The 24,654-nt window shown below is 38.3% G+C and overlaps 4 protein-coding genes across 5 annotated transcripts; all 4 read right to left on the reverse strand.

Moving 5' to 3' along the window:
- Positions 1 to 1,754: 1,754 nt before the first annotated feature.
- On the reverse strand, positions 1,755 to 5,985 carry LOC141760252 (uncharacterized). The gene is made up of 2 exons (XM_074622904.1): positions 5,686 to 5,985; positions 1,755 to 4,280 (listed from the first exon to the last, which is right to left on the reverse strand). The coding sequence occupies exons 1-2, from the start codon at positions 5,855 to 5,857 to the stop codon at positions 2,416 to 2,418; spliced, it is 2,037 nt and encodes a 678-aa protein (XP_074479005.1). The 5' UTR covers positions 5,858 to 5,985; the 3' UTR covers positions 1,755 to 2,415.
- A 1,184-nt stretch (positions 5,986 to 7,169) lies between these two features.
- LOC141761301 (uncharacterized) lies at positions 7,170 to 9,878 on the reverse strand. Its single transcript, XM_074624634.1, has 3 exons — positions 9,822 to 9,878; positions 9,621 to 9,693; positions 7,170 to 8,380 (listed from the first exon to the last, which is right to left on the reverse strand). The coding sequence occupies exons 1-3, from the start codon at positions 9,876 to 9,878 to the stop codon at positions 7,272 to 7,274; spliced, it is 1,239 nt and encodes a 412-aa protein (XP_074480735.1). The 3' UTR covers positions 7,170 to 7,271.
- Positions 9,879 to 11,878: 2,000 nt separating this feature from the next.
- LOC141761303 (uncharacterized) lies at positions 11,879 to 13,561 on the reverse strand. The gene is made up of 3 exons (XM_074624635.1): positions 13,081 to 13,561; positions 12,850 to 12,996; positions 11,879 to 12,513 (listed from the first exon to the last, which is right to left on the reverse strand). The coding sequence occupies exons 1-3, from the start codon at positions 13,478 to 13,480 to the stop codon at positions 11,879 to 11,881; spliced, it is 1,182 nt and encodes a 393-aa protein (XP_074480736.1). The 5' UTR covers positions 13,481 to 13,561.
- A 1,504-nt stretch (positions 13,562 to 15,065) lies between these two features.
- LOC141760253 (uncharacterized) lies at positions 15,066 to 23,887 on the reverse strand. 2 transcript variants are annotated; one of them, XM_074622906.1, is made up of 2 exons: positions 18,232 to 18,403; positions 15,066 to 16,930 (listed from the first exon to the last, which is right to left on the reverse strand). In XM_074622906.1, the coding sequence occupies exons 1-2, from the start codon at positions 18,401 to 18,403 to the stop codon at positions 15,066 to 15,068; spliced, it is 2,037 nt and encodes a 678-aa protein (XP_074479007.1). The 2 variants fall into 2 exon arrangements, with proteins under 2 accessions (XP_074479007.1, XP_074479008.1); XM_074622907.1 differs by lacking the exons at positions 15,066 to 16,930; positions 18,232 to 18,403 and adding exons at positions 20,485 to 22,181; positions 23,716 to 23,887.
- Positions 23,888 to 24,654: the final 767 nt, after the last annotated feature.

Consider the following 24,654-nt stretch of genomic DNA (forward strand, 5'->3'; position numbering starts at 1 on the left):
ATGGCTTCTCACCTGTGTGGACTCTCATGTGGACCAACAAGCTACTATTACGTCCGAAAGCTTTTCCACATGTTTTGCAAGAATATGGCCTTTCACCAGTGTGGGTTCTTATATGACTCTTCAATGTTGATTTCCGAATATATTTTTTTCCGCATGTTTTGCAAGAATATGGCTTCTCACCTGTGTGAGTTCTCATGTGGACTGTCAATTCACTACTTTGTATGAAAGCTTTCCCACATGTTTTACAAGTATACGGCTTCTCACCTGTATGGGTTCTCATGTGGACTTTCAATGAACCGTTACGCATGAAATCTTTTCCACATGTCTTACAAGTAAACGGTTTCTCACCTGTGTGGGTTCTAATATGAATCTTCAATGATGTTATGTGACTGAATCTGTTCCCACATGTTTTGCAAACGAACGGCTTCTCACCTGTGTGGGTTCTAATGTGTCTCTGCAATTCAAAATTATACTTAAAATCTTTTCCACATGTATCACATTTGAAAGACTGTTTACCTGTGTTAGTGGTACGGTGAATCTCTAACAAGTTAGAGTTGTTTACATTGTTACTGTGACTTCTGCTTTTGCAATGTCTTTTCTGTGACTTCAGCTCTGCATCTCTAGTTGATCCTGAGTCTCCATGCTCGCCTCCTCTCTGATCTTGGCTCTCAGCTTCATGAGAGATGTGAGAGAAGAGCTGGTGATCAGTTTGGTACCGATACCACAGAGGTTATAACTGGCATGTTGACAACAGGCTCTTTCTCTGCAGCATTCAAGTAAAGAGTCTGATCTTCACTGTGGTCAGCTTCCTCATGAGTAGGAGTCAACATAAAGGTCTCAGTCTCCTGCTTCAATACAAGCTGCTCTCCCTCCTGACTGGTGCAGAGTTCCTCCTGTTCCTCTTTAATCTGTGGAGGATCTGGGTCCTCTTGGTCCAGACTGGAGTTCCTCTCCTGAATACAGAGCTGCTGGTCAACGGGAACCTCCTCCTCCTTACAGACATGTTGCTGTGGGAGCTCTGGAGGGACAGAGAACAAAAGCAATATGATACTAACGTTACTGTGATGAGAGAAAAACAGACATCTGAGCAGACAAATACAACCAGTATGTCTTTAAACCATTATGAGTCATTTTGCCCCGTTATTTTAACTTTAAAAATATATATTTTTTTAAATATAGAAAATAAACATATACATTTGTTATATAGTACATATAAGTTTGATGCTTTTTTACTATGTAGGCTACATTCCTCAAGGAATTGAGAAAACTTTTAGAGGTCAAAAACAGTCTGCAGTATAGCTAGGAATTTATTCATCTTGATATTTAAATGTGGAACCTTCCAAAAAGGTACACAAGTTTGATGGTATAATTTACTAAGTAGGCTATTTTCATTTCCAGTGAACATAAGTAAAGACATGTCTCGTCAGAATTGGGCAGAGTAGAGATGTACATATAATAAATTGACCAAATATTCTTCTTTTTTGTTGCAAAATGAGCAACTTTTAGAAATTATTCATAAATGCCTTATTCAAAGTTTGGTATTTCAGATTGATTTAGCAACCACTTTTTTTATTTTTATATTTGTATCAATATATCATGTTATATAGTAGACTAATACAAAAAAACTTAGGCTACCAACTGCTGCTGTGACATTTATTATAAAAATAAAAATAAAAAATACAAAAACAAATGAGCAGCGAAAGAAGAAGAATTCAAATTGTTTAAGTAAAAAAAACTGTGTAATTCACAGTGCATTAAAAATGTTGAGTAAGAACGGAAATACGAGAAAAACATGTTCAAACTCAGACAAATCATTATGTACAATGCCCATGTCAGTGCCACATAATGACATCATATTTAAATGTTTTGGGGTTAAAAGTGGTGAAGAATTACAATATTGCATACATTCTGAGATATTTTGTGAGTGAATATTTTGTCAAAACCAACAACCATCAAGATCACATCATTAACAGCCACTACTGCCCACTCACTGTGAAACTAACACTTTTCCTTGATTTGGGAGATTACGATTTTTCAAAGAAAAACGGTTTCTAACAGAAATATAAGTAATACAGTCAAATGAAGGGAACCTTTATACTAACATATTGACATCTCATTTTTGTGGCAAACATTTTACATTCAGTTACAAAGATGTAGCTATTGCAAAAGTGTATTTCATTCAGTTAGTGAACACCTCTCCACAAGAGATTCACCTCTATGGTTTCTCCTGTGTATATTGACCCTCAGGTGTTTTCTCAAGAATGTGATTTGAGAAAATCTTTTTCCGCACGTGTTGCAATTATGTGGCTCCTGACTTGTGTGGGTTCAAATAGAAAACTACTTGTCTGTATTCACTCGTATATGCCTTTTCAATTCAAGCACTACAAAGAATCGTTTCCCACAGGTCTTACGAAGTTACGGCTTCTCACCAGTGTGGATTCTTCTCATGTGGACCATCAAGCTACTATTATGTCCGAAATCTTTCCCACATGTTTTGCAAATAAACGGCTTCTCACCTGTGTGGGTTCTCATGTGGACTGTCAATGATGATGCCTGACTGAAATCTTTCCCACATGTTTTGCAAGAATATGGCTTCTCGCCTGTATGGGTTCTCATGTGGACTGTCAATTCACCATTAAGTCTAAAATCTTTCCCACATGTTTTACAAGAAAACGGCGTCTCACCTGTGTGGGTTCTCATGTGGACTGTCAATTGAACACTCAGTCTGAAAGCTTTTCCACATGTTTTGCAAATGTACGGCTTCTCACCTGTGTGGGTTCTTATGTGAGTCTTCAATGATTGTGGCAGACAGAATTTTTTTCCACATGTTTCGCAAGAATATGGTTTCTCACCTGTGTGGGATTTCATGTGGACCAACAAGTTACTATTAAATGCGAAATGTTTTCCACATGTTTTACAAGTAAACGGCTCCTCACCTGTGTGGGTTCTCATGTGGACTGTCAATTGATCATTCAGTCTGAAAGCTTTTCCACATGTTTTGCAAATGTACGGCTTCTCACCTGTGTGGGTTCTCATATGACTCTTCAATGATGATGCCTGAGTGAATGTTTTCTCACATGTTTTGCAAAAATACGGCTTCTCACCTGTGTGAGTTCTCATGTGAACTGTCAATTCACCATTAAGTCTGAAATCTTTCCCACATGTTTTACAAGTAAACGGCCTCTCACCTGTGTGCATTCTCATGTGGACCAACAAGCTATTGTTACGTCCGAAATCTTTTCCACATGTTTTGCAAGAATATGGCTTCTCACCAATGTGGGTTCTTATATGACTCTTCAATGATGAAGTCTGACTGAATGTTTTCCCACATGTTTCGCAAGAATATGGCTTCTCGCCTGTATGGACTCTCATGTGGACTGTCAATTCAAAACTTTGTATGAAAGCTTTCCCACATGTTTTGCAAGAATATGGCTTCTCACCAATGTGGGTTCTTATATGACTCTTCAATGCTGATGACCGACTGAATTTTTTCTCACATGTTTTGCAAGAATACGGCTTCTCACCTGTATGGGTTCTCATGTGGACTGTCAATTGACTAGTTTGTATGAAACCTTTTCCACATGTTTTACAAGTAAACGGCTTCTCACCTGTGTGGGTTCTAATATGAATCTTCAATGATGTTTTGTGACTGAATCTTTTCCCACATGTTTTGCAAACGAACGGCTTCTCACCTGTGTGGGTTCTCATGTGTCTCTGCAATTTTAACTTAAACTTAAATTCTTTCCCACATGTGTCACATTTGAAAGACTGTTTACCTGTGTTAGTGGTACGGTGAATCTCTAACAAGTTAGAGTTGTTTACATTGTTACTGTGACTTCTGCTTTTGCGATGTTTTTTCTGTGATTTCGGCTCTGCATCTCTAGTTGATCCTGAGTCTCCATGCTCGCCTCCTCTCTGATCTTGGCTCTCAGCTTCACGAGAGATGTGAGAGAAGAGCTGGTGGTCACTGTTTGGTACCGATACCACAGAGGTTATAACTGGCATGTTGACAACAGACTCTTTCTCTGCAGCATTCAAGTAAAGAGTCTGAACTTCACTGTTGTCAGCTTCCTCATGAGTAGGAGTCAACATAAAGGAATCAGTCTCCTGCTTCAGTACAAGCTGCTCTCCCTCCTGACTGGTGCAGAGTTCCTCCTGTTCATCTTTAATCTGTGGAGGATCTGGGTCCTCTTGGTCCAGACTGGAGTTCCTCTCCTGAATACAGAGCTGCTGGTCAATGGGAACCTCCTCCTCCTTACAGACATGTTGCTGTGGGAGCTCTGGAGGGACAGAGAACAAAAGCAATATGATACTAACGTTACTGTGATGAGAGAAAAACGGACATCTGAGCAGACAAATACAACCAGTATATCTTTAAACCATTATGTACGTAGCCCCCCTAGACTCCTAGGAGAACATTTTTATCATCTCCTTCCCCCGAGTTAGGTATCTCGTTCCCCCGAGTTAGGTATCTCGTTCCCCCGAGTTAGGTATCTCGTTCCCCCGAGTTAGGTATCTCGTTCCCTCGAGTTAGGTATCTCGTTACCCCGAGTTAGGTATCTCGTTACCCCGAGTTAGGTATCTCGTTCCCTCGAGTTAGGTATCTCGTTACCCCGAGTTAGGTATCTCGTTACCCCGAGTTAGGTATCTCGTTACCCCGAGTTAGGTATCTCGTTCCCCCGAGTTAGGTATCTCGTTCCCCCGAGTTAGGTATCTCGTTCCCCCGAGTTAGGTATCTCGTTCCCTCGAGTTACTTCATAGAGCACTTCTTCCAATCATTCCTGACTGTCCACACATTGCTGATGTACAGAGCCCCCCTAGATGATTTACTTCGATAAAGTGGGAAAGATATTGACAGATTCAAACTTCCTGGGTCAATAACTCATAACAGAAACATTGTTTAAACACAAACAACGTCTCTTTCTAGTAAGGTAGACAACGAGCTACAACCTCATTTTAATCAACACATAACGTTGGTCTCTATGCGCAGCCGGCGGTGAGACGAGTGGTCAGGGACCTTCTACAAAATGCAATGCCGAAAAGAGAAAACTATTCAATAACTTCAGTATTATGCAGTGTAGTACCACCAAAATCACTTCACACATCAATGGCCTCTTCCTGATTATACTTATTAAACTAATTAAAACATTTTGATGCACTAAACTTTATAAAAGTGAAGTTATTGAATATTTTTCCCATTTAAAATTCACCAAAATTATGCAAACGCATATTTTTATATCGAGAATTGTGTAAATTTACTGGTATTGGTATCGACTACTAGATTTCTGGTACCGTGACATCCCTATACTTGGACGCATAAACACCTTTAACACTTACAAAACACTTGTCCAGGATATTGTCTTTTCTGGTCTGGTCCTTAACATACTGTTGGAACCCAGGTAACACAGTCTCCAGGTAACCCAGGTAACCCAGTCTCCAGGTAACACAGTCTCCAGGTAACACGGTCTCCAGGTAACACTGGTTCAAGTCCCCCACCACTACTGCAAGTAGCCAACAACCAGTAGCCTCTCATCATGGAGTCATACTGCCCATCTTTATAAAGATCATAGTAGTTCTCCTCACCTCTCCTGTGTAACTGTATATCTTTATAAAGATCATAGTAGTAGTCCTCACCTCTCCTGTGTAACTGTATATCTTTATAAAGATCATAGTAGTAGTCCTCACCTCTCCTGTGTAACTTGATCTCGGGTTTCAACACGATATCCAACAGTCTGCGCTGACGATCGATCTCTTCCTCCTGCTCGACGATAGTTTTCTCTAAAACTCTGAATATTTCTTCAGCAGCAGCAGTTAGTCGCTCGTTAACAAACTCTCTCAAAGACTCAACTGAAGACATTGTTGTTTGATCATCAAGTGAAGAGTTACCCGCACTACGACTACAACATGTCTTCAGCTGACTGAACAAGCAGCATGCAGCTCATAACGCTACTAGTAGTGTTGTTTACTTCCGCTGGGTGTCACACTGGGAAGGTCCGACAGTGGACGTGAGAAAGCTTTTTTCCCCGCCTTCATACCTTGGAGGTCTACAGACCTTGTAGCCTATAGAACATATTTACTAATATATATTAGTAAATATGTTTTATAGGCTACAAGGTGTGTATATATATATATATATATATATATATATATACATATTTATATATATATATATATATATATATATACATATTTATATATTTTTTTTTTTACATAAGTAAATAAATAAAACAAGATTAAATATTTTAACTTTAAAAATATATATATTTTTTAAATATAGAAAATAAACATATACATTTATACACAATAAATGGATAACTATTGTTATTTTTTGTTGCAAAATGGGCAACTTAAAAAAATATTAATAAATGCCTCATTCAAAGTTTGGTAGCTTACATTTCAGATTGATTTAGCAACCGTTTTTCATCTTTTTATTAATACATCATAAAATATATTTGGTGCTATTTTTTTTTTTTTTTTACACAAGTAAATAAACGAAACAAGATGAAATATTTTTACTTTAAAAATTTTTTTTTTTTAAATATAGAAAATAAGCATTTAAATTTATACACTATAAATGGACCAACTGTTGTTTGTAATTCACAGTGCATTAAAAATGTTGAGTAAGAACGGAAATACGAGCAAAACATATTCAAACTGAGACAACTCATTTTGCACTATGCCCATGTAAGTTGCACATAATGACATCATATTTAAATGTTTTGGGGTTAAAAGTGGTGAAGAATTACAATATTGCATACATTCTGAGATATTTTGTGAGTGAATATTTTGTCAAAAAAACCAACAACCATCAAGATCACATCATTAATAGCCACTACTGCCCACTCACTGTGAAACTAACACTTTTCCTTGATTTGGGAGATTAAGATTTTTCAAAGAAAAGCTGTTTCTAACAGAAATATAAGTAATACAGTCAAATGAAGGGAAACTTTATACTAACATATTGACATCTCATTTTTGTGGCAAACATTTCACATTCGGTTACAAAGATGTAGCTATTGCAAAAGTGTATTTCATTCAGTTAGTGAACACCTCTCCACAAGAGATTCACCTCTATGGTTTCTCCTGTGTATATTGACCCTCAGGTGTTTTCTCAAGAATGTGATTTGAGAAAATCTTTTTCCAAAAGTGTTGCAATTATGTGACTCCTGACTTGTGTGGGTTCAATTAGAAAACTACTTGTCTGTATTCACTCGTATATGCATTTTCAATTCAAGCACTCCAGAGAATCTTTTCCCACAGGTCTTACGAAGTTACGGCTTCTCACCAGTGTGGATTCTTCTAATGTGGACCATCAAGTTACCATTACATACAAAACCTTTCCCACATGTTTTACAAGTAAACGGCTTCTCACCTGTGTGGATTCTCATGTGGACCAAGAAGTTACTGTTACTAACAAAATCTTTTCCACATGTTTTGCAAGAATATGGCTTCTCACCAGTGTGGGTTCTTATATGACTCCTCAATGATGAAGCCTGACTGAATTTCGTACCACATGTTTTGCAAGAATACGGCTTCTCGCCTGTATGGACTCTCATGTGGACTGTCAATTCTCTATTACGGATGAAATCTTTCCCACATGTTTTACAAGTAAACGGTTTCTCACCTGTGTGGGTTCCCATATGAGTCTTCAATGATGTTACGTGACCGAATCTTTTCCCACATGTTTTGCAAATGAACGGCTTCTCACCTGTATGGGTTCTCATATGGACTGCCAATTGACCATTCAGTCTGAAAGCTTTCCCACATGTTTTACAAGAATATGGCTTCTCACCAGTGTGGGTTCTTATATGAATCTTCAATGATGACATGCAAGTGAATGTTTTCCCACATGTGTCACAGCTGAAAGACTGTTTACCTGTGTTAGTGGTACGGTGAATCTCTAACAAGTTAGAGTTCTTTACATTGTTACTGTGACTTCTGCTTTTGCGATGTTTTTTCTGTGATTTCGGCTCTGCATCTCTAGTTGATCCTGAGTCTCCATGCTCGCCTCCTCTCTGATCTTGGCTCTCAGCTTCACGAGAGATGTGAGAGAAGAGCTGGTGGTCACTGTTTGGTACCGATACCACAGAGGTTATAACTGGCATGTTGACAACAGACTCTTTCTCTGCAGCATTCAAGTAAAGAGTCTGAACTTCACTGTTGTCAGCTTCCTCATGAGTAGGAGTCAACATAAAGGAATCAGTCTCCTGCTTCAGTACAAGCTGCTCTCCCTCCTGACTGGTGCAGAGTTCCTCCTGTTCATCTTTAATCTGTGGAGGATCTGGGTCCTCTTGGTCCAGACTGGAGTTCCTCTCCTGAATACAGAGCTGCTGGTCAACGGGAACCTCCTCCTCCTTACAGACATGTTGCTGTGGGAGCTCTGGAGGGACAGAGAACAAAAGCAATATGATACTAACGTTACTGTGATGAGAGAAAAACGGACATCTGAGCAGACAAATACAACCAGTATATCTTTAAACCATTATGTACGTAGCCCCCCTAGACCCCTAGGAGAACATTTTTATCATCTCCTTCCCCCGAGTTAGGTATCTCGTTCCCCCGAGTTAGGTATCTCGTTCCCCCGAGTTAGGTATCTCGTTCCCTCGAGTTAGGTATCTCGTTCCCCCGAGTTAGGTATCTCGTTCCCTCGAGTTAGGTATCTCGTTCCCCCGAGTTAGGTATCTCGTTCCCTCGAGTTACTTCATAGAGCACTTCTTCCAATCATTCCTGACTGTCCACACATTGCTGATGTACAGAGCCCCCCTAGATGATTTACTTCGATAAAGTGGGAAAGATATTGACAGATTCAAACTTCCTGGGTCAATAACTCATAACAGAAACATTGTTTAAACACAAACAACGTCTCTTTCTAGTAAGGTAGACAACGAGCTACAACCTCATTTTAATCAACACATAACGTTGGTCTCTATGCGCAGCCGGCGGTGAGACGAGTGGTCAGGGACCTTCTACAAAATGCAACGCTGAAAAGAGAAAACTATTCAATAACTTCAGTATTATGCAGTGTAGTACCACCAAAATCACTTCACACATCAATGGCCTCTTCCTGATTATACTTATTAAACTAATTAAAACATTTTGATGCACTAAACTTTATAGAAGTGAAGTTATTGAATATTTTTCCCATTTAAAATTCACCAAAATTATGCAAAAGCATATTTTTATATCGAGAATTGTGTAAATTTACTGGTATTGGTATCGACTACTAGATTTCTGGTACCGTGACATCCCTATACTTGGACGCATAAACACCTTTAACACTTACAAAACACTTGTCCAGGATATTGTCTTTTCTGGTCTGGTCCTTAACATACTGTTGGAACCCAGGTAACACAGTCTCCAGGTAACACTGGTAACACAGTCTCCAGGTAACACGGTTTCCAGGTAACCCAGGTAACACAGTCTCCAGGTAACACGGTCTCCAGGTACCCCAGGTAACACAGTCTCCAGGTAACACGGTCTCCAGGTAACCCAGGTAACACAGTCTCCAGGTAACACTGGTTCAAGTCCCCCACCACTACTGCAAGTAGCCAACAACCAGTAGCCTCTCATCATGGAGTCATACTGCCCATCTTTATAAAGATCATAGTAGTAGTCCTCACCTCTCCTGTGTAACTTGATCTCGGGTTTCAACACGATATCCAACAGTCTGCGCTGACGATCGATCTCTTCCTCCTGCTCGACGATAGTTTTCTCTAAAACTCTGAATATTTCTTCAGCAGCAGCAGTTAGTCGCTCGTTAACAAACTCTCTCAAAGACTCAACTGAAGACATTGTTGTTTGATCATCAAGTGAAGAGTTACCCGCACTACGACTACAACATCGTCTTCAGCTGACTGAACAAGCAGCATGCAGCTCATGACGCTACTAGTAGTGTTGTTTACTTCCGCTGGGTGTCACACTGGGAAGGTCCGACAGTGGACGTGAGGCAGCTTTTCTTTCCGCCTTCATACCTTGGAGGTCTACAGACCTTGTAGCCTATAGAACATATTTACTGCTATTTTTTTTATTTTTATTTTTTTACATAAGTAAATAAACGAAACAAGATTAAATATTTTTACTTTAAAAATATATATTTTTAAATATAGAAAATAAACATATAAATGTATATACAATAAATGGACCAACTATTGTTATTTTTTGTTTGCAATTGAGTAACTTTAAGAAATTATGAATAAATGTAATATTCAAAGTTTGGTAGCTTACATTTCAGATTGATTTAGCAACCGTTTTCATCTTTTTATTAACACATCATGTTATAGAGTAGGCTAATACAAACAAATATTTAAAAAAATATATTTTAACTTTAAAAATATATATATTTTTTAAAAATATAAAAAATAAACATTTACACTAGTTACATAGTACATATAAATTTGATGCTTTTTTACAATGTACGCTACATTCCACAAAGAATTGAGAACATTTTTAGAGGTCAAAAACAGTCTGCAATATAGCTAGTACAGCTTTTCTTTCCATTTTCATACCTTGGAGTTCTACATACCTTGTAGCCTATAAAATATATTTACTGTTATTTTTTTTTTACACAAGTAAATAAACAAAACAAGATGAAATATTTTTACTTTAAAATTATATTTTTTAAATATAGAAAATAAACATATACATTTGTACATTTATACACAATAAATGGACCAATTACTTTTATTTTTTTTGCAAAATGAGTAACTTTTAGAAATTAATAATAAATGCCTCATTCATTGTGCCCTTAAGGAGAACAAATCGTTACTCCAAGTCCTTTATCCCTTCTGCTGTTAAGCTGCTGAACACAGACCATACCCATTTTAAATGACTATTATTTAGAGGAATTTTAAGATATGCTGTTCTTATATATTGTTCCTTATTATTTGACTTTTATTGCTATAATCCTATGTATTTATATGGTTCTTATTGTAACTTGTCCCTCCAACTGCCCCATGCCTTTAATATGTTTCCTTTGACTTTAATTATTGGTTGTCTGTTGTATGTCACACAAATACAACGAGTATGTCTTTAAAACATTATTTAAAGATTTAGATTCATAAATGTCTTATTCAAAGTTTGGTATTTCAGATTGATTTAGCAACCATTGTTTTTAAAAAAAAATCTTTTTATCAATATATCATGTTATAGAGTAGACTAATACAAAAAAACATAGGCTACCAACTGCTGCTGTTGCATTTATTCAAACTTGTGTGTCAGTAGTAAGGATGTACATGTATCATTCCACAAGGACATTTGGAACGTTTTAGTAAACTACAACTGTTTTTTTATTTTTTGTTTAATAGCAGTCAATGATTTAGCATGAAAAAACAAAAAAACAAATAAGCAGCGAAGGAAGAAGAATTCAAATTGTTTAAGTAGAAATACCACAGTGTAATTCACAGTGCATTCAAAATATTGAGTAAGAACGGAAATACGAGCAAAACATGTTTAACTGTGAAACTAACACTTTTCCTTGATTTGGGAGATGAAGATTGTTTCAAAGAAATACTGTTTCTAACAGAAATATAAGTAGTACATTCAAATGAAGGGAACCTTTATACTAACATATTGACATCTCATTTTTGTGGAAAACATTTTACATTCAGTTACAAAGATGTAGCTATTGCAAAAGTGTATTTCATTCAGTTAGTGAACACCTCTCCACAAGAGATTCACCTCTATGGTTTCTCCTGTGTATATTGACCCTCAGGTGTTTTCTCAAGAATGTGATTTGAGAAAATCTTTTTCCGCACGTGTTGCAATTATGTGACTCCTGACTTGCGTGGGTTCAAATAGAAAACTACTTGTCTGTATTCACTCGTATATGCCTTTTCAATTCAAGCACTACAAAGAATCTTTTCCCACAGGTCTTACGAAGTTACGGCTTCTCACCAGTGTGGATTCTTCTCATGTGGACCATCAAGCTACTATTATGTCTGAAATCTTTTCCACATGTTTTGCAAGTAAACGGCTTCTCACCTGTGTGGGTTCTCATGTGGACTGTCAATTGACTAGTTTGTATGAAACCTTTTCCACATGTTTTACAAGTAAACGGCTTCTCACCAGTGTGGATTCTTCTCATGTGGACCATCAAGCTACTATTATGTCTGAAATCTTTTCCACATGTTTTGCAAGTAAACGGCTTCTCACCTGTGTGGGTTCTCATGTGGACTGTCAATTGACTAGTTTGTATGAAACCTTTTCCACATGTTTTACAAGTAAACGGCTTTTCACCAGTGTGGATTCTTCTCATGTGGACCATCAAGTTACTATTATGTCTGAAATCTTTTCCACATGTTTTGCAAGTAAACGGCTTCTCACCTGTGTGGGTTCTCATGTGGACTGTCAATTGACTAGTTTGTATGAAACCTTTTCCACATGTTTTACAAGTAAACGGCTTCTCACCAGTGTGGATTCTTCTCATGTGGACCATCAAGTTACTATTATGTCTGAAATCTTTTCCACATGTTTTGCAAGTAAACGGCTTCTCACCTGTGTGGGTTCTCATGTGGACTGTCAATTGACTAGTTTGTATGAAACCTTTTCCACATGTTTTACAAGTAAACAGCTTCTCACCTGTGTGGGTTCTAATGTGGATTGTCAATTTTCCATTCAGTCTGAAAGCTTTTCCACATGTTTTGCAAGAATATGGCTTCTCACCTGTGTGGGTTCTCATGTGGACTGTCAATTGACTAGTTTGTATGAAACCTTTTCCACATGTTTTACAAGTAAACAGCTTCTCACCTGTGTGGGTTCTAATGTGGATTGTCAATTTTCCATTCAGTCTGAAAGCTTTTCCACATGTTTTGCAAGAATATGGCTTCTCACCTGTGTGGGTTCTTATATGACTCTTCAATGTTGATGCCTGACTGAATCTTTTCCCACATGTTTTACAAGAATATGGCTTCTCACCTGTGTGGGTTCTCATGTGGACTGTCAATTGACTAGTTTGTATGAAACCTTTTCCACATGTTTTACAAGTAAACAGCTTCTCACCTGTGTGGGTTCTAATGTGGACTGTCAATTGACCATTCAGTCTGAAAGCTTTCCCACATGTTTTACAAGAATATGGCTTCTCACCAGTGTGGGTTCTTATATGAATCTTCAATGATGACATGCAAGTGAATGTTTTCCCACATGTGTCACAGCTGAAAGACTGTTTACCTGTGTTAGTGGTACGGTGAATCTCTAACAAGTTAGAGTTCTTTACATTGTTACTGTGACTTCTGCTTTTGCGATGTCTTTTCTGTGACTTCAGCTCTGCATCTCTAGTTGATCCTGAGTCTCCATGCTCGCCTCCTCTCTGATCTTGGCTCACAGCTTCATGAGAGATGTGAGAGAAGAGCTGGTGATCACTGTTTGCTACCGATACCACAGAAGTTATAACTGGCATGTTGACAACAGGCTGTTTCTCTGCAGCATTCAAGTAAAGAGTCTGATCTTCACTGTGGTCAGCTTCCTCATGAGTAGGAGTCAACATAAAGGTCTCAGTCTCCTGCTTCAGTTCAAGCTGCTCTCCCTCCTGACTGGTGCAGAGTTCCTCCTGTTCCTCTTTAATCTGTGGAGGATCTGGGTCCTCTTGGTCCAGACTGGAGTTCCTCTCCTGAATACAGAGCTGCTGGTCAACGGGAACCTCCTCCTCCTTACAGACATGTTGCTGTGGGAGCTCTGGAGGGACAGAGAACAAAAGCAATATGATACTAACGTTACTGTGATGAGAGAAAAACAGACATCTGAGCAGACAAATACAACCAGTATGTCTTTAAACCATTATGAGTCATTTTGCCCCGTTATTTTAACTTTAAAAATATATATATTTTCAAATATAGAAAATAAACACATACATTTGTTATATAGTACATATAAGTTTGATGCTTTTTTACTATGTAGGCTACATTCCTCAAGGAATTGAGAAAACTTTTAGAGGTCAAAAACAGTCTGCAGTATAGCTAGGAATTTATTCATCTTGATATTTAAATGTGGAACCTTCCAAAAAGGTACACAAGTTTGATGGTATAATTTACTAAGTAGGCTATTTTCATTTCCAGTGAACATAAGTAAAGACATGTCTCGTCAGAATTGGGCAGAGTAGAGATGTACATATAATAAATTGACCAAATATTCTTCTTTTTTGTTGCAAAATGAGCAACTTTTAGAAATTATTCATAAATGCCTTATTCAAAGTTTGGTATTTCAGATTGATTTAGCAACCACTTTTTTTATTTTTATATTTGTATCAATATATCATGTTTTATAGTAGACTAATACAAAAAAACTTAGGCTACCAACTGCTGCTGTGACATTTATTATAAAAATAAAAATAAAAAATACAAAAACAAATGAGCAGCGAAAGAAGAAGAATTCAAATTGTTTAAGTAAAAAAAACTGTGTAATTCACAGCGCATTAAAAATGTTGAGTAAGAACGGAAATACGAGAAAAACATGTTCAAACTCAGACAAATCATTATGTACAATGCCCATGTCAGTGCCACATAATGACATCATATTTAAATGTTTTGGGGTTAAAAGTGGTGAAGAATTACAATATTGCATACATTCTGAGATATTTTGTGAGTGAATATTTTGTCAAAACCAACAACCATCAAGATCACATCATTAACAGCCACTACTGCCCACTCACTGTGAAACTAACACTTTTCCTTGATTTGGGAGATTACGATTTTTCAAAGAAAAACGGTTTCTATCAGAAATATAAGGAATACAGTCAAATGAAGGGAACCTTTATACTAACATATTGACATCTCATTTTTGTGGCAAACATTTTACATTCAGTTACAAAGATGTAGCTATTGCAAAAGTGTATTTCATTCAGTTAGTGAACACCTCTCCACAAGAGATTCACCTCTATGGTTTCTCCTGTGTATATTGACCCTCAGGTGTTTTCTCAAGAATGTGATTTGAGAAAATCTTTTTCCAAAAGTGTTGCAGTTATGTGGCTCCTGACTTGTGTGGGTTCAAATAGAAAACTACTTGTCTGTATGCACTCGTATATGCCTTTTCAATTCAAGCACTACAAAGAATCGTTTCCCACAGGTCTTACGAAGTTACGGCTTCTCACCAGTGTGGATTCTTCTCATGTGGACCATCAAGCTACTATTATGTCCGAAATCTTTCCCACATGTTTTGCAAATAAACGGCTTCTCACCTGTGTGGGTTCTCATGTGGACTGTCAATGATGATGCCTGACTGAAATCTTTCCCACATGTTTTGCAAGAATATGGCTTCTCACCTGTATGGGTTCTCATGTGGACTGTCAATTCACCATTAAGTCTAAAATCTTTCCCACATGTTTTACAAGAAAACGGCGTCTCACCTGTGTGGGTTCTCATGTGGACTGTCAATTGAACACTCAGTCTGAAAGCTTTTCCACATGTTTTGCAAATGTACGGCTTCTCACCTGTGTGGGTTCTTATGTGAGTCTTCAATGATTGTGGCAGACAGAATTTTTTTCCACATGTTTCGCAAGAATATGGTTTCTCACCTGTGTGGGATTTCATGTGGACCAACAAGTTACTATTAAATGCGAAATGTTTTCCACATGTTTTACAAGTAAACGGCTCCTCACCTGTGTGGGTTCTCATGTGGACTGTCAATTGATCATTCAGTCTGAAAGCTTTTCCACATGTTTTGCAAATGTACGGCTTCTCACCTGTGTGGGTTCTCATATGACTCTTCAATGATGATGCCTGAGTGAATGTTTTCTCACATGTTTTGCAAAAATACGGCTTCTCACCTGTGTGAGTTCTCATGTGAACTGTCAATTCACCATTAAGTCTGAAATCTTTCCCACATGTTTTACAAGTAAACGGCCTCTCACCTGTGTGCATTCTCATGTGGACCAACAAGCTATTGTTACGTCCGAAATCTTTTCCACATGTTTTGCAAGAATATGGCTTCTCACCAATGTGGGTTCTTATATGACTCTTCAATGATGAAGTCTGACTGAATGTTTTCCCACATGTTTCGCAAGAATATGGCTTCTCGCCTGTATGGACTCTCATGTGGACTGTCAATTCAAAACTTTGTATGAAAGCTTTCCCACATGTTTTACAAGTAAATGACTTCTCACCTGTGTGGGTTCGTATATGACTCTTCAATGCTGATGACCGACTGAATTTTTTCTCACATGTTTTGCAAGAATATGGCTTCTCACCTGTGTGGGTTCTCATGTGGACTGTCAATTGACTAGTTTGTATGAAACCTTTTCCACATGTTTTACAAGTAAACGGCTTCTCACCTGTGTGGGTTCTAATATGAATCTTCAATGATGTTTTGTGACTGAATCTTTTCCCACATGTTTTGCAAACGAACGGCCTCTCACCTGTGTGGGTTCTCATGTGTATCTGCAATTTTAACTTAAACTTAAATTCTTTCCCACATGTGTCACATTTGAAAGACTGTTTACCTGTGTTAGTAGTACGGTGAATCTCTAACAAGTTAGAGTTGTTTACATTGTTACTGTGACTTCTGCTTTTGCGATGTTTTTTCTGTGATTTTGGCTCTGCATCTCTAGTTGATCCTGAGTCTCCATGCTCGCCTCCTCTCTGATCTTGGCTCTCAGCTTCATGAGAGATGTGAGAGAAGAGCTGGTGATCACTGTTTGGTACCGATACCACAGAGGTTATAACTGGCATGTTGACAACAGACTCTTTCTCTGCAGCATTCAAGTAAAGAGTCTGAACTTCACTGTGGTCAGCTTCCTCATGAGTAGGAGTCAACATAAAGGAATCAGTCTCCTGCTTCAGTACAAGCTGCTCTCCCTCCTGACTGGTGCAGAGTTCCTCCTGTTCATCTTTAATCTGTGGAGGATCTGGGTCCTCTTGGTCCAGACTGGAGTTCCTCTCCTGAATACAGAGCTGCTGGTCAACGGGAACCTCCTCCTCCTTACAGACATGTTGCTGTGGGAGCTCTGGAGGGACAGAGAACAAAAGCAATATGATACTAACGTTACTGTGATGAGAGAAAAACGGACATCTGAGCAGACAAATACAACCAGTATATCTTTAAACCATTATGTACGTAGCCCCCCTAGACCCCTAGGAGAACATTTTTATCATCTCCTTCCCCCGAGTTAGGTATCTCGTTCCCCCGAGTTAGGTATCTCGTTCCCCCGAGTTAGGTATCTCGTTCCCTCGAGTTAGGTATCTCGTTCCCCCGAGTTAGGTATCTCGTTCCCTCGAGTTAGGTATCTCGTTCCCCCGAGTTAGGTATCTCGTTCCCTCGAGTTACTTCATAGAGCACTTCTTCCAATCATTCCTGACTGTCCACACATTGCTGATGTACAGAGCCCCCCTAGATGATTTACTTCGATAAAGTGGGAAAGATATTGACAGATTCAAACTTCCTGGGTCAATAACTCATAACAGAAACATTGTTTAAACACAAACAACGTCTCTTTCTAGTAAGGTAGACAACGAGCTACAACCTCATTTTAATCAACACATAACGTTGGTCTCTATGCGCAGCCGGCGGTGAGACGAGTGGTCAGGGACCTTCTACAAAATGCAACGCCGAAAAGAGAAAACTATTCAATAACTTCAGTATTATGCAGTGTAGTACCACCAAAATCACTTCACACATCAATGGCCTCTTCCTGATTATACTTATTAAACTAATTAAAACATTTTGATGCACTAAACTTTATAGAAGTGAAGTTATTGAATATTTTTCCCATTTAAAATTCACCAAAATTATGCAAAAGCATATTTTTATATCGAGAATTGTGTAAATTTACTGGTATTGGTATCGACTACTAGATTTCTGGTACCGTGACATCCCTATACTTGGACGCATAAACACCTTTAACACTTACAAAACACTTGTCCAGGATATTGTCTTTTCTGGTCTGGTCCTTAACATACTGTTGGAACCCAGGTAACACAGTCTCCAGGTAACCCAGGTAACCCAGTCTCCAGGTAACACGGTCTCCAGGTAACCCAGGTAACACAGTCTCCAGGTAACACGGTCTCCAGGTAACCCAGGTAACACAGTCTCCAGGTAACACTGGTTCAAGTCCCCCACCACTACTGCAAGTAGCCAACAACCAGTAGCCTCTCATCATGGAGTCATACTGCCCATCTTTATAAAGATCATAGTAGTTCTCCTCACCTCTCCTGTGTAACTGTATATCTTTATAAAGATCATAGTAGTAGTCCTCACCTCTCCTGTGTAACTTGATCTCTTTATAAAGATCATAGTAGTAGTCCTCACCTCTCCTGTGTAACTTGATCTCGGGTTTCAACACGATATCCAACAGTCTGCGCTGACGATCGATCTCTTCCTCCTGCTCGACGATAGTTTTCTCTAAAACTCTGAATATTTCTTCAGCAGCAGCAGTTAGTCGCTCGTTAACAAACTCTCTCAAAGACTCAACTGAAGACATTGTTGTTTGATCATCAAGTGAAGAGTTACCCGCACTACGACTACAACATCGTCTTCAGCTGACTGAACAAGCAGCATGCAGCTCATGACGCTACTAGTAGTGTTGTTTACTTCCGCTGGGTGTCACACTGGGAAGGTCCGACAGTGGACGTGAGGCAGCTTTTCTTTCCGCCTTCATACCTTGGAGGTCTACAGACCTTGTAGCCTATAGAACATATTTACTGCTATTTATTTTATTTTAATTTTTTTACATAAGTAAATAAACGAAACAAGATTAAATATTTTTACTTTAAAAATATTTTTTTAAATATAGAAAATAAACATAAATGTATATACAATAAATGGACCAACTATTGTTATTTTTTGTTTGCAATTGAGTAACTTTAAGAAATTATGAATAAATGTAATATTCAAAGTTTGGTAGCTTACATTTCAGATTGATTTAGCAACCGTTTTCATCTTTTTATTAACACATCATGTTATAGAGTAGGCTAATACAAACAAATATTTAAAAATATATATTTTAACTTTAAAAATATATATTTTTTAAAAATATAAAAAATAAACATTTACACTAGTTACATAGTACATATAAATTTGATGCTTTTTTACAATGTACGCTACATTTCACAAAGAATTGAGAAAATGTTTAGAGGTCAAAAACAGTCTGCAGTATAGCTAGTACAGCTTTTCTTTCCACTTTCATACCTTGGAGGTCTACATACCTTGTAGCCTATAAAATATATTTACTGCTATTTTTTTTTTACATGAGTAAATAAACAAAACAAGATGAAATATTTTTACTTTAAAATTATATTTTTTTTAAATATAGAAAATAAACATATACATTTGTACATTTATACACAATAAATGGAGCAATTACTTTTATTTTTTTTGCAAAATGAGTAACTTTTAGAAATTAATAATAAATGCCTCATTCATTGTGCCCTTAAGGAGAACAAATCGTTACTCCAAGTCCTTTATCCCTTCTGCTGTTAAGCTGCTGAACACAGACCATACCCATTTTAAATGACTATTATTTAGAGGAATTTTAAGATATGCTGTTCTTATATATTGTTCCTTATTATTTGACTTTTATTGCTATAATCCTATGTATTTATATGGTTCTTATTGTAACTTGTCCCTCCAACTGCCCCATGCCTTTAATATGTTTCCTTTGACTTTAATTATTGGTTGTCTGTTGTATGTCAGACAAATACAACGAGTATGTCTTTAAAACATTATTTAAAGATTTAGATTCATAAATGTCTTATTCAAAGTTTGGTATTTCAGATTGATTTAGCAACCATTGTTTTTAAAAAAAAATCTTTTTATCAATATATCATGTTATAGAGTAGACTAATACAAAAAAACATAGGCTACCAACTGCTGCTGTTGCATTTATTCAAACTTGTGTGTCAGTAGTAAGGATGTACATGTATCATTCCACAAGGACATTTGGAACGTTTTAGTAAACTACAACTGTTTTTTTATTTTTTGTTTAATAGCAGTCAATGATTTAGCATGAAAAAACAAAAAACAAATAAGCAGCGAAGGAAGAAGAATTCAAATTGTTTAAGTAGAAATACCACAGTGTAATTCACAGTGCATTCAAAATATTGAGTAAGAACGGAAATACGAGCAAAACATGTTTAACTGTGAAACTAACACTTTTCTTTGATTTGGGAGATTAAGATTGTTTCAAAGAAATACTGTTTCTAACAGAAATATAAGTAATACATTCAAATGAAGGGAACCTTTATACTAACATATTGACATCTCATTTTTGTGGAAAACATTTTACATTCAGTTACAAAGATGTAATTATTGCAAAAGTGTATTTCATTCAGTTAGTGAACACCTCTCCACAAGAGATTCACCTCTATGGTTTCTCCTGTGTATATTGACCCTCAGGTGTTTTCTCAAGAATGTGATTTGAGAAAATCTTTTTCCGCACGTGTTGCAATTATGTGACTCCTGACTTGTGTTGGTTCAAATAGAACACTACTTGTCTGTATTCACTCGTATATGCCTTTTCAATTCAAGCACTAATAAGAATCTTTTCCCACAGGTCTTACGAAGTTACGGCTTCTCACCAGTGTGGATTCTTCTCATGTGGACCATCAAGTTACTATTATGTCCGAAATCTTTCCCACATGTTTTACAAGTAAACGGCTTCTCACCTGTGTGGGTTCTCATGTGGACCATCAAGTTATTATTACATCCGAAATCTTTCCCACATGTTTTACAAGTAAACGGCTTCTCACCTGTGTGGGTTCTCATGTGGACCATCAAGTTATTATTACATCCGAAATCTTTCCCACATGTTTTACAAGTAAACGGCTTCTCACCTGTGTGGGTTCTCATGTGGACCATCAAGCTACAATTATGTCCGAAATCTTTCCCACATGTTTTACAAGTAAACGGCTTCTCACCTGTGTGGGTTCTCATGTGGACCATCAAGCTACAATTATGTCCGAAATCTTTCCCACATGTTTTACAAGTAAACGGCTTCTCACCTGTGTGGGTTCTCATGTGGACCATCAAGTTATTATTACATTCGAAATCTTTCCCACATGTTTTACAAGTAAACGGCTTCTCACCTGTGTGGGTTCTCATGTGGACTGTCAATTTTCCATTCAGTCTGAAAGCTTTTCCACATGTTTTGCAAGAATATGGCCTTTCACCAGTGTGGGTTCTTATATGACTCTTCAATGTTGATTTCCGAATATATTTTTTTCCGCATGTTTTGCAAGAATATGGCTTCTCACCTGTATGAGTTCTCATGTGGACTGTCAATTCAACATTACGCATGAAATCTTTTCCACATGTTTTGCAAGAATATGGCTTCTCGCCTGTGTGAGTTCTCATGTGGACCAAGAAGTTACTGTTACTACCAAAATCTTTTCCACATGTTTTGCAAGAATATGGCTTCTCACCAGTGTGGGTTCTTATATGACTCCTCAATGATGAAGCCTGACTGAATTTCGTACCACATGTTTTGCAAGAATACGGCTTCTCGCCTGTATGGACTCTCATGTGGACTGTCAATTCTCTATTACGGATGAAATCTTTCCCACATGTTTTACAAGTAAACGGTTTCTCACCTGTGTGGGTTCCCATATGGACTGCCAATTGACCATTCAGTCTGAAAGCTTTCCCACATGTTTTACAAGAATATGGCTTCTCACCAGTGTGGGTTCTTATATGAATCTTCAATGATGACATGCAAGTGAATGTTTTCCCACATGTGTCACAGCTGAAAGACTGTTTACCTGTGTTAGTGGTACGGTGAATCTCTAACAAGTTAGAGTTCTTTACATTGTTACTGTGACTTCTGCTTTTGCGATGTTTTTTCTGTGATTTCGGCTCTGCATCTCTAGTTGATCCTGAGTCTCCATGCTCGCCTCCTCTCTGATCTTGGCTCTCAGCTTCATGAGAGATGTGAGAGAAGAGCTGGTGGTCACTGTTTGGTACCGATACCACAGAGGTTATAACTGGCATGTTGACAACAGACTCTTTCTCTGCAGCATTCAAGTAAAGAGTCTGAACTTCACTGTTGTCAGCTTCCTCATGAGTAGGAGTCAACATAAAGGAATCAGTCTCCTGCTTCAGTACAAGCTGCTCTCCCTCCTGACTGGTGCAGAGTTCCTCCTGTTCATCTTTAATCTGTGGAGGATCTGGGTCCTCTTGGTCCAGACTGGAGTTCCTCTCCTGAATACAGAGCTGCTGGTCAATGGGAACCTCCTCCTCCTTACAGACATGTTGCTGTGGGAGCTCTGGAGGGACAGAGAACAAAAGCAATATGATACTAACGTTACTGTGATGAGAGAAAAACGGACATCTGAGCAGACAAATACAACCAGTATATCTTTAAACCATTATGTACGTAGCCCCCCTAGACTCCTAGGAGAACATTTTTATCATCTCCTTCCCCCGAGTTAGGTATCTCGTTCCCCCGAGTTAGGTATCTCGTTCCCCCGAGTTAGGTATCTCGTTCCCTCGAGTTAGGTATCTCGTTACCCCCGAGTTAGGTATCTCGTTCCCCCGAGTTAGGTATCTCGTTCCCTCGAGTTAGGTATCTCGTTACCCCGAGTTAGGTATCTCGTTCCCCCGAGTTAGGTATCTCGTTCCCCCGAGTTAGGTATCTCGTTCCCTCGAGTTAGGTATCTCGTTACCCCGAGTTAGGTATCTCGTTACCCCGAGTTAGGTATCTCGTTCCCTCGAGTTAGGTATCTCGTTCCCCCGAGTTAGGTATCTCGTTCCCCCGAGTTAGGTATCTCGTTCCCCCGAGTTAGGTATCTCGTTCCCCCGAGTTAGGTATCTCGTTCCCTCGAGTTACTTCATAGAGCACTTCTTCCAATCATTCCTGACTGTCCACACATTGCTGATGTACAGAGCCCCCCTAGATGATTTACTTCGATAAAGTGGGAAAGATATTGACAGATTCAAACTTCCTGGGTCAATAACTCATAACAGAAACATTGTTTAAACACAAACAACGTCTCTTACTAGTAAGGTAGACAACGAGCTACAACCTCATTTTAATCAACACATAACGTTGGTCTCTATGCGCAGCCGGCGGTGAGACGAGTGGTCAGGGACCTTCTACAAAATGCAATGCCGAAAAGAGAAAACTATTCAATAACTTCAGTATTATGCAGTGTAGTACCACCAAAATCACTTCACACATCAATGGCCTCTTCCTGATTATACTTATTAAACTAATTAAAACATTTTGATGCACTAAACTTTATAAAAGTGAAGTTATTGAATATTTTTCCCATTTAAAATTAACCAAAATTATGCAAACGCATATTTTTATATCGAGAATTGTGTAAATTTACTGGTATTGGTATCGACTACTAGATTTCTGGTACCGTGACATCCCTATACTTGGACGCATAAACACCTTTAACACTTACAAAACACTTGTCCAGGATATTGTCTTTTCTGGTCTGGTCCTTAACATACTGTTGGAACCCAGGTAACACAGTCTCCAGGTAACTCAGGTAACCCAGTCTCCAGGTAACACGGTCTCCAGGTAACCCAGGTAACACAGTCTCCAGGTAACACGGTCTCCAGGTACCCCAGGTAACACAGTCTCCAGGTAACACGGTCTCCAGGTAACCCAGGTAACACAGTCTCCAGGTAACACTGGTTCAAGTCCCCCACCACTACTGCAAGTAGCCAACAACCAGTAGCCTCTCATCATGGAGTCATACTGCCCATCTTTATAAAGATCATAGTAGTAGTCCTCACCTCTCCTGTGTAACTTGATCTCTTTATAAAGATCATAGTAGTAGTCCTCACCTCTCCTGTGTAACTTGATCTCGGGTTTCAACACGATATCCAACAGTCTGCGCTGACGATCGATCTCTTCCTCCTGCTCGACGATAGTTTTCTCTAAAACTCTGAATATTTCTTCAGCAGCAGCAGTTAGTCGCTCGTTAACAAACTCTCTCAAAGACTCAACTGAAGACATTGTTGTTTGATCATCAAGTGAAGAGTTACCCGCACTACGACTACAACATCGTCTTCAGCTGACTGAACAAGCAGCATGCAGCTCATGACGCTACTAGTAGTGTTGTTTACTTCCGCTGGGTGTCACACTGGGAAGGTCCGACAGTGGACGTGAGGCAGCTTTTCTTTCCGCCTTCATACCTTGGAGGTCTACAGACCTTGTAGCCTATAGAACATATTTACTGCTATTTATTTTATTTTTATTTTTTTACATAAGTAAATAAACGAAACAAGATTAAATATTTTTACTTTAAAAATATATTTTTTTAAATATAGAAAATAAACATATAAATGTATATACAATAAATGGACCAACTATTGTTATTTTTTGTTTGCAATTGAGTAACTTTAAGAAATTATGAATAAATGTAATATTCAAAGTTTGGTAGCTTATGTCGTATCTTTCCTGCGACAGTGCTGTTGAAGTGATGAGAAAAGATGCTCCGAGGACACTGTTCTTGCTGGTATAATAGAGTTTATTACAAACAAGCAACAAATGTCATAACGGACGTCTAGAGCGTCCGGAGGTCTCAAGTCAAATCTGAAAGTCCTCCACTTCGGGGCTCTCGTGCCCCCTTATATCGGGTTCATGTCAGGCAACATCTGAGCTGAGCGTATGACCATATATGGCTCTGTTATCCTACATGTTTATCTTTCAGCCCCTGGTCTTAGTATGACCATGTGTGTCTCCACATATACCCCCCACACATATGTTTACAATTAGGGGCC

Source organism: Sebastes fasciatus, chromosome 22, assembly GCF_043250625.1.
Source record: "Sebastes fasciatus isolate fSebFas1 chromosome 22, fSebFas1.pri, whole genome shotgun sequence".
NCBI lineage: Eukaryota > Metazoa > Chordata > Actinopteri > Perciformes > Sebastidae > Sebastes > Sebastes fasciatus.

Coding starts and splice junctions, on each gene's coding strand:
- LOC141760252 (XM_074622904.1), bottom strand. CDS start 5,857: ATGTCTTCAGTTGAGTCTTTGAGAGAGTTTGTTAACGAGCGACTAACT. Junction 4,281..5,685: donor GATCAAGTTACACAGGAGAG/GTGAGGACTACT, acceptor CTGTCCCTCCAG/AGCTCCCACAGCAACATGTC.
- LOC141761301 (XM_074624634.1), bottom strand. CDS start 9,878: ATGAGCTGCATGCTGCTTGTTCAGTCAGCTGAAGACGATGTTGTAGTC. Junction 9,694..9,821: donor ATGTTGTAGTCGTAGTGCGG/GTAACTCTTCAC, acceptor ATCGTCGAGCAG/GAGGAAGAGATCGATCGTCA. Junction 8,381..9,620: donor GATCAAGTTACACAGGAGAG/GTGAGGACTACT, acceptor CTGTCCCTCCAG/AGCTCCCACAGCAACATGTC.
- LOC141761303 (XM_074624635.1), bottom strand. CDS start 13,480: ATGTTGACTCCTACTCATGAGGAAGCTGACCACAGTGAAGATCAGACT. Junction 12,997..13,080: donor TCATATAAGAACCCACACTG/GTGAGAAGCCAT, acceptor GAACCCACACAG/GTGAGAAGCTGTTTACTTGT. Junction 12,514..12,849: donor TCAGGCATCAACATTGAAGA/GTCATATAAGAA, acceptor GTCAATTGACAG/TCCACATGAGAACCCACACA.
- LOC141760253 (XM_074622906.1), bottom strand. CDS start 18,403: ATGTCTTCAGTTGAGTCTTTGAGAGAGTTTGTTAACGAGCGACTAACT. Junction 16,931..18,231: donor GATCAAGTTACACAGGAGAG/GTGAGGACTACT, acceptor CTGTCCCTCCAG/AGCTCCCACAGCAACATGTC.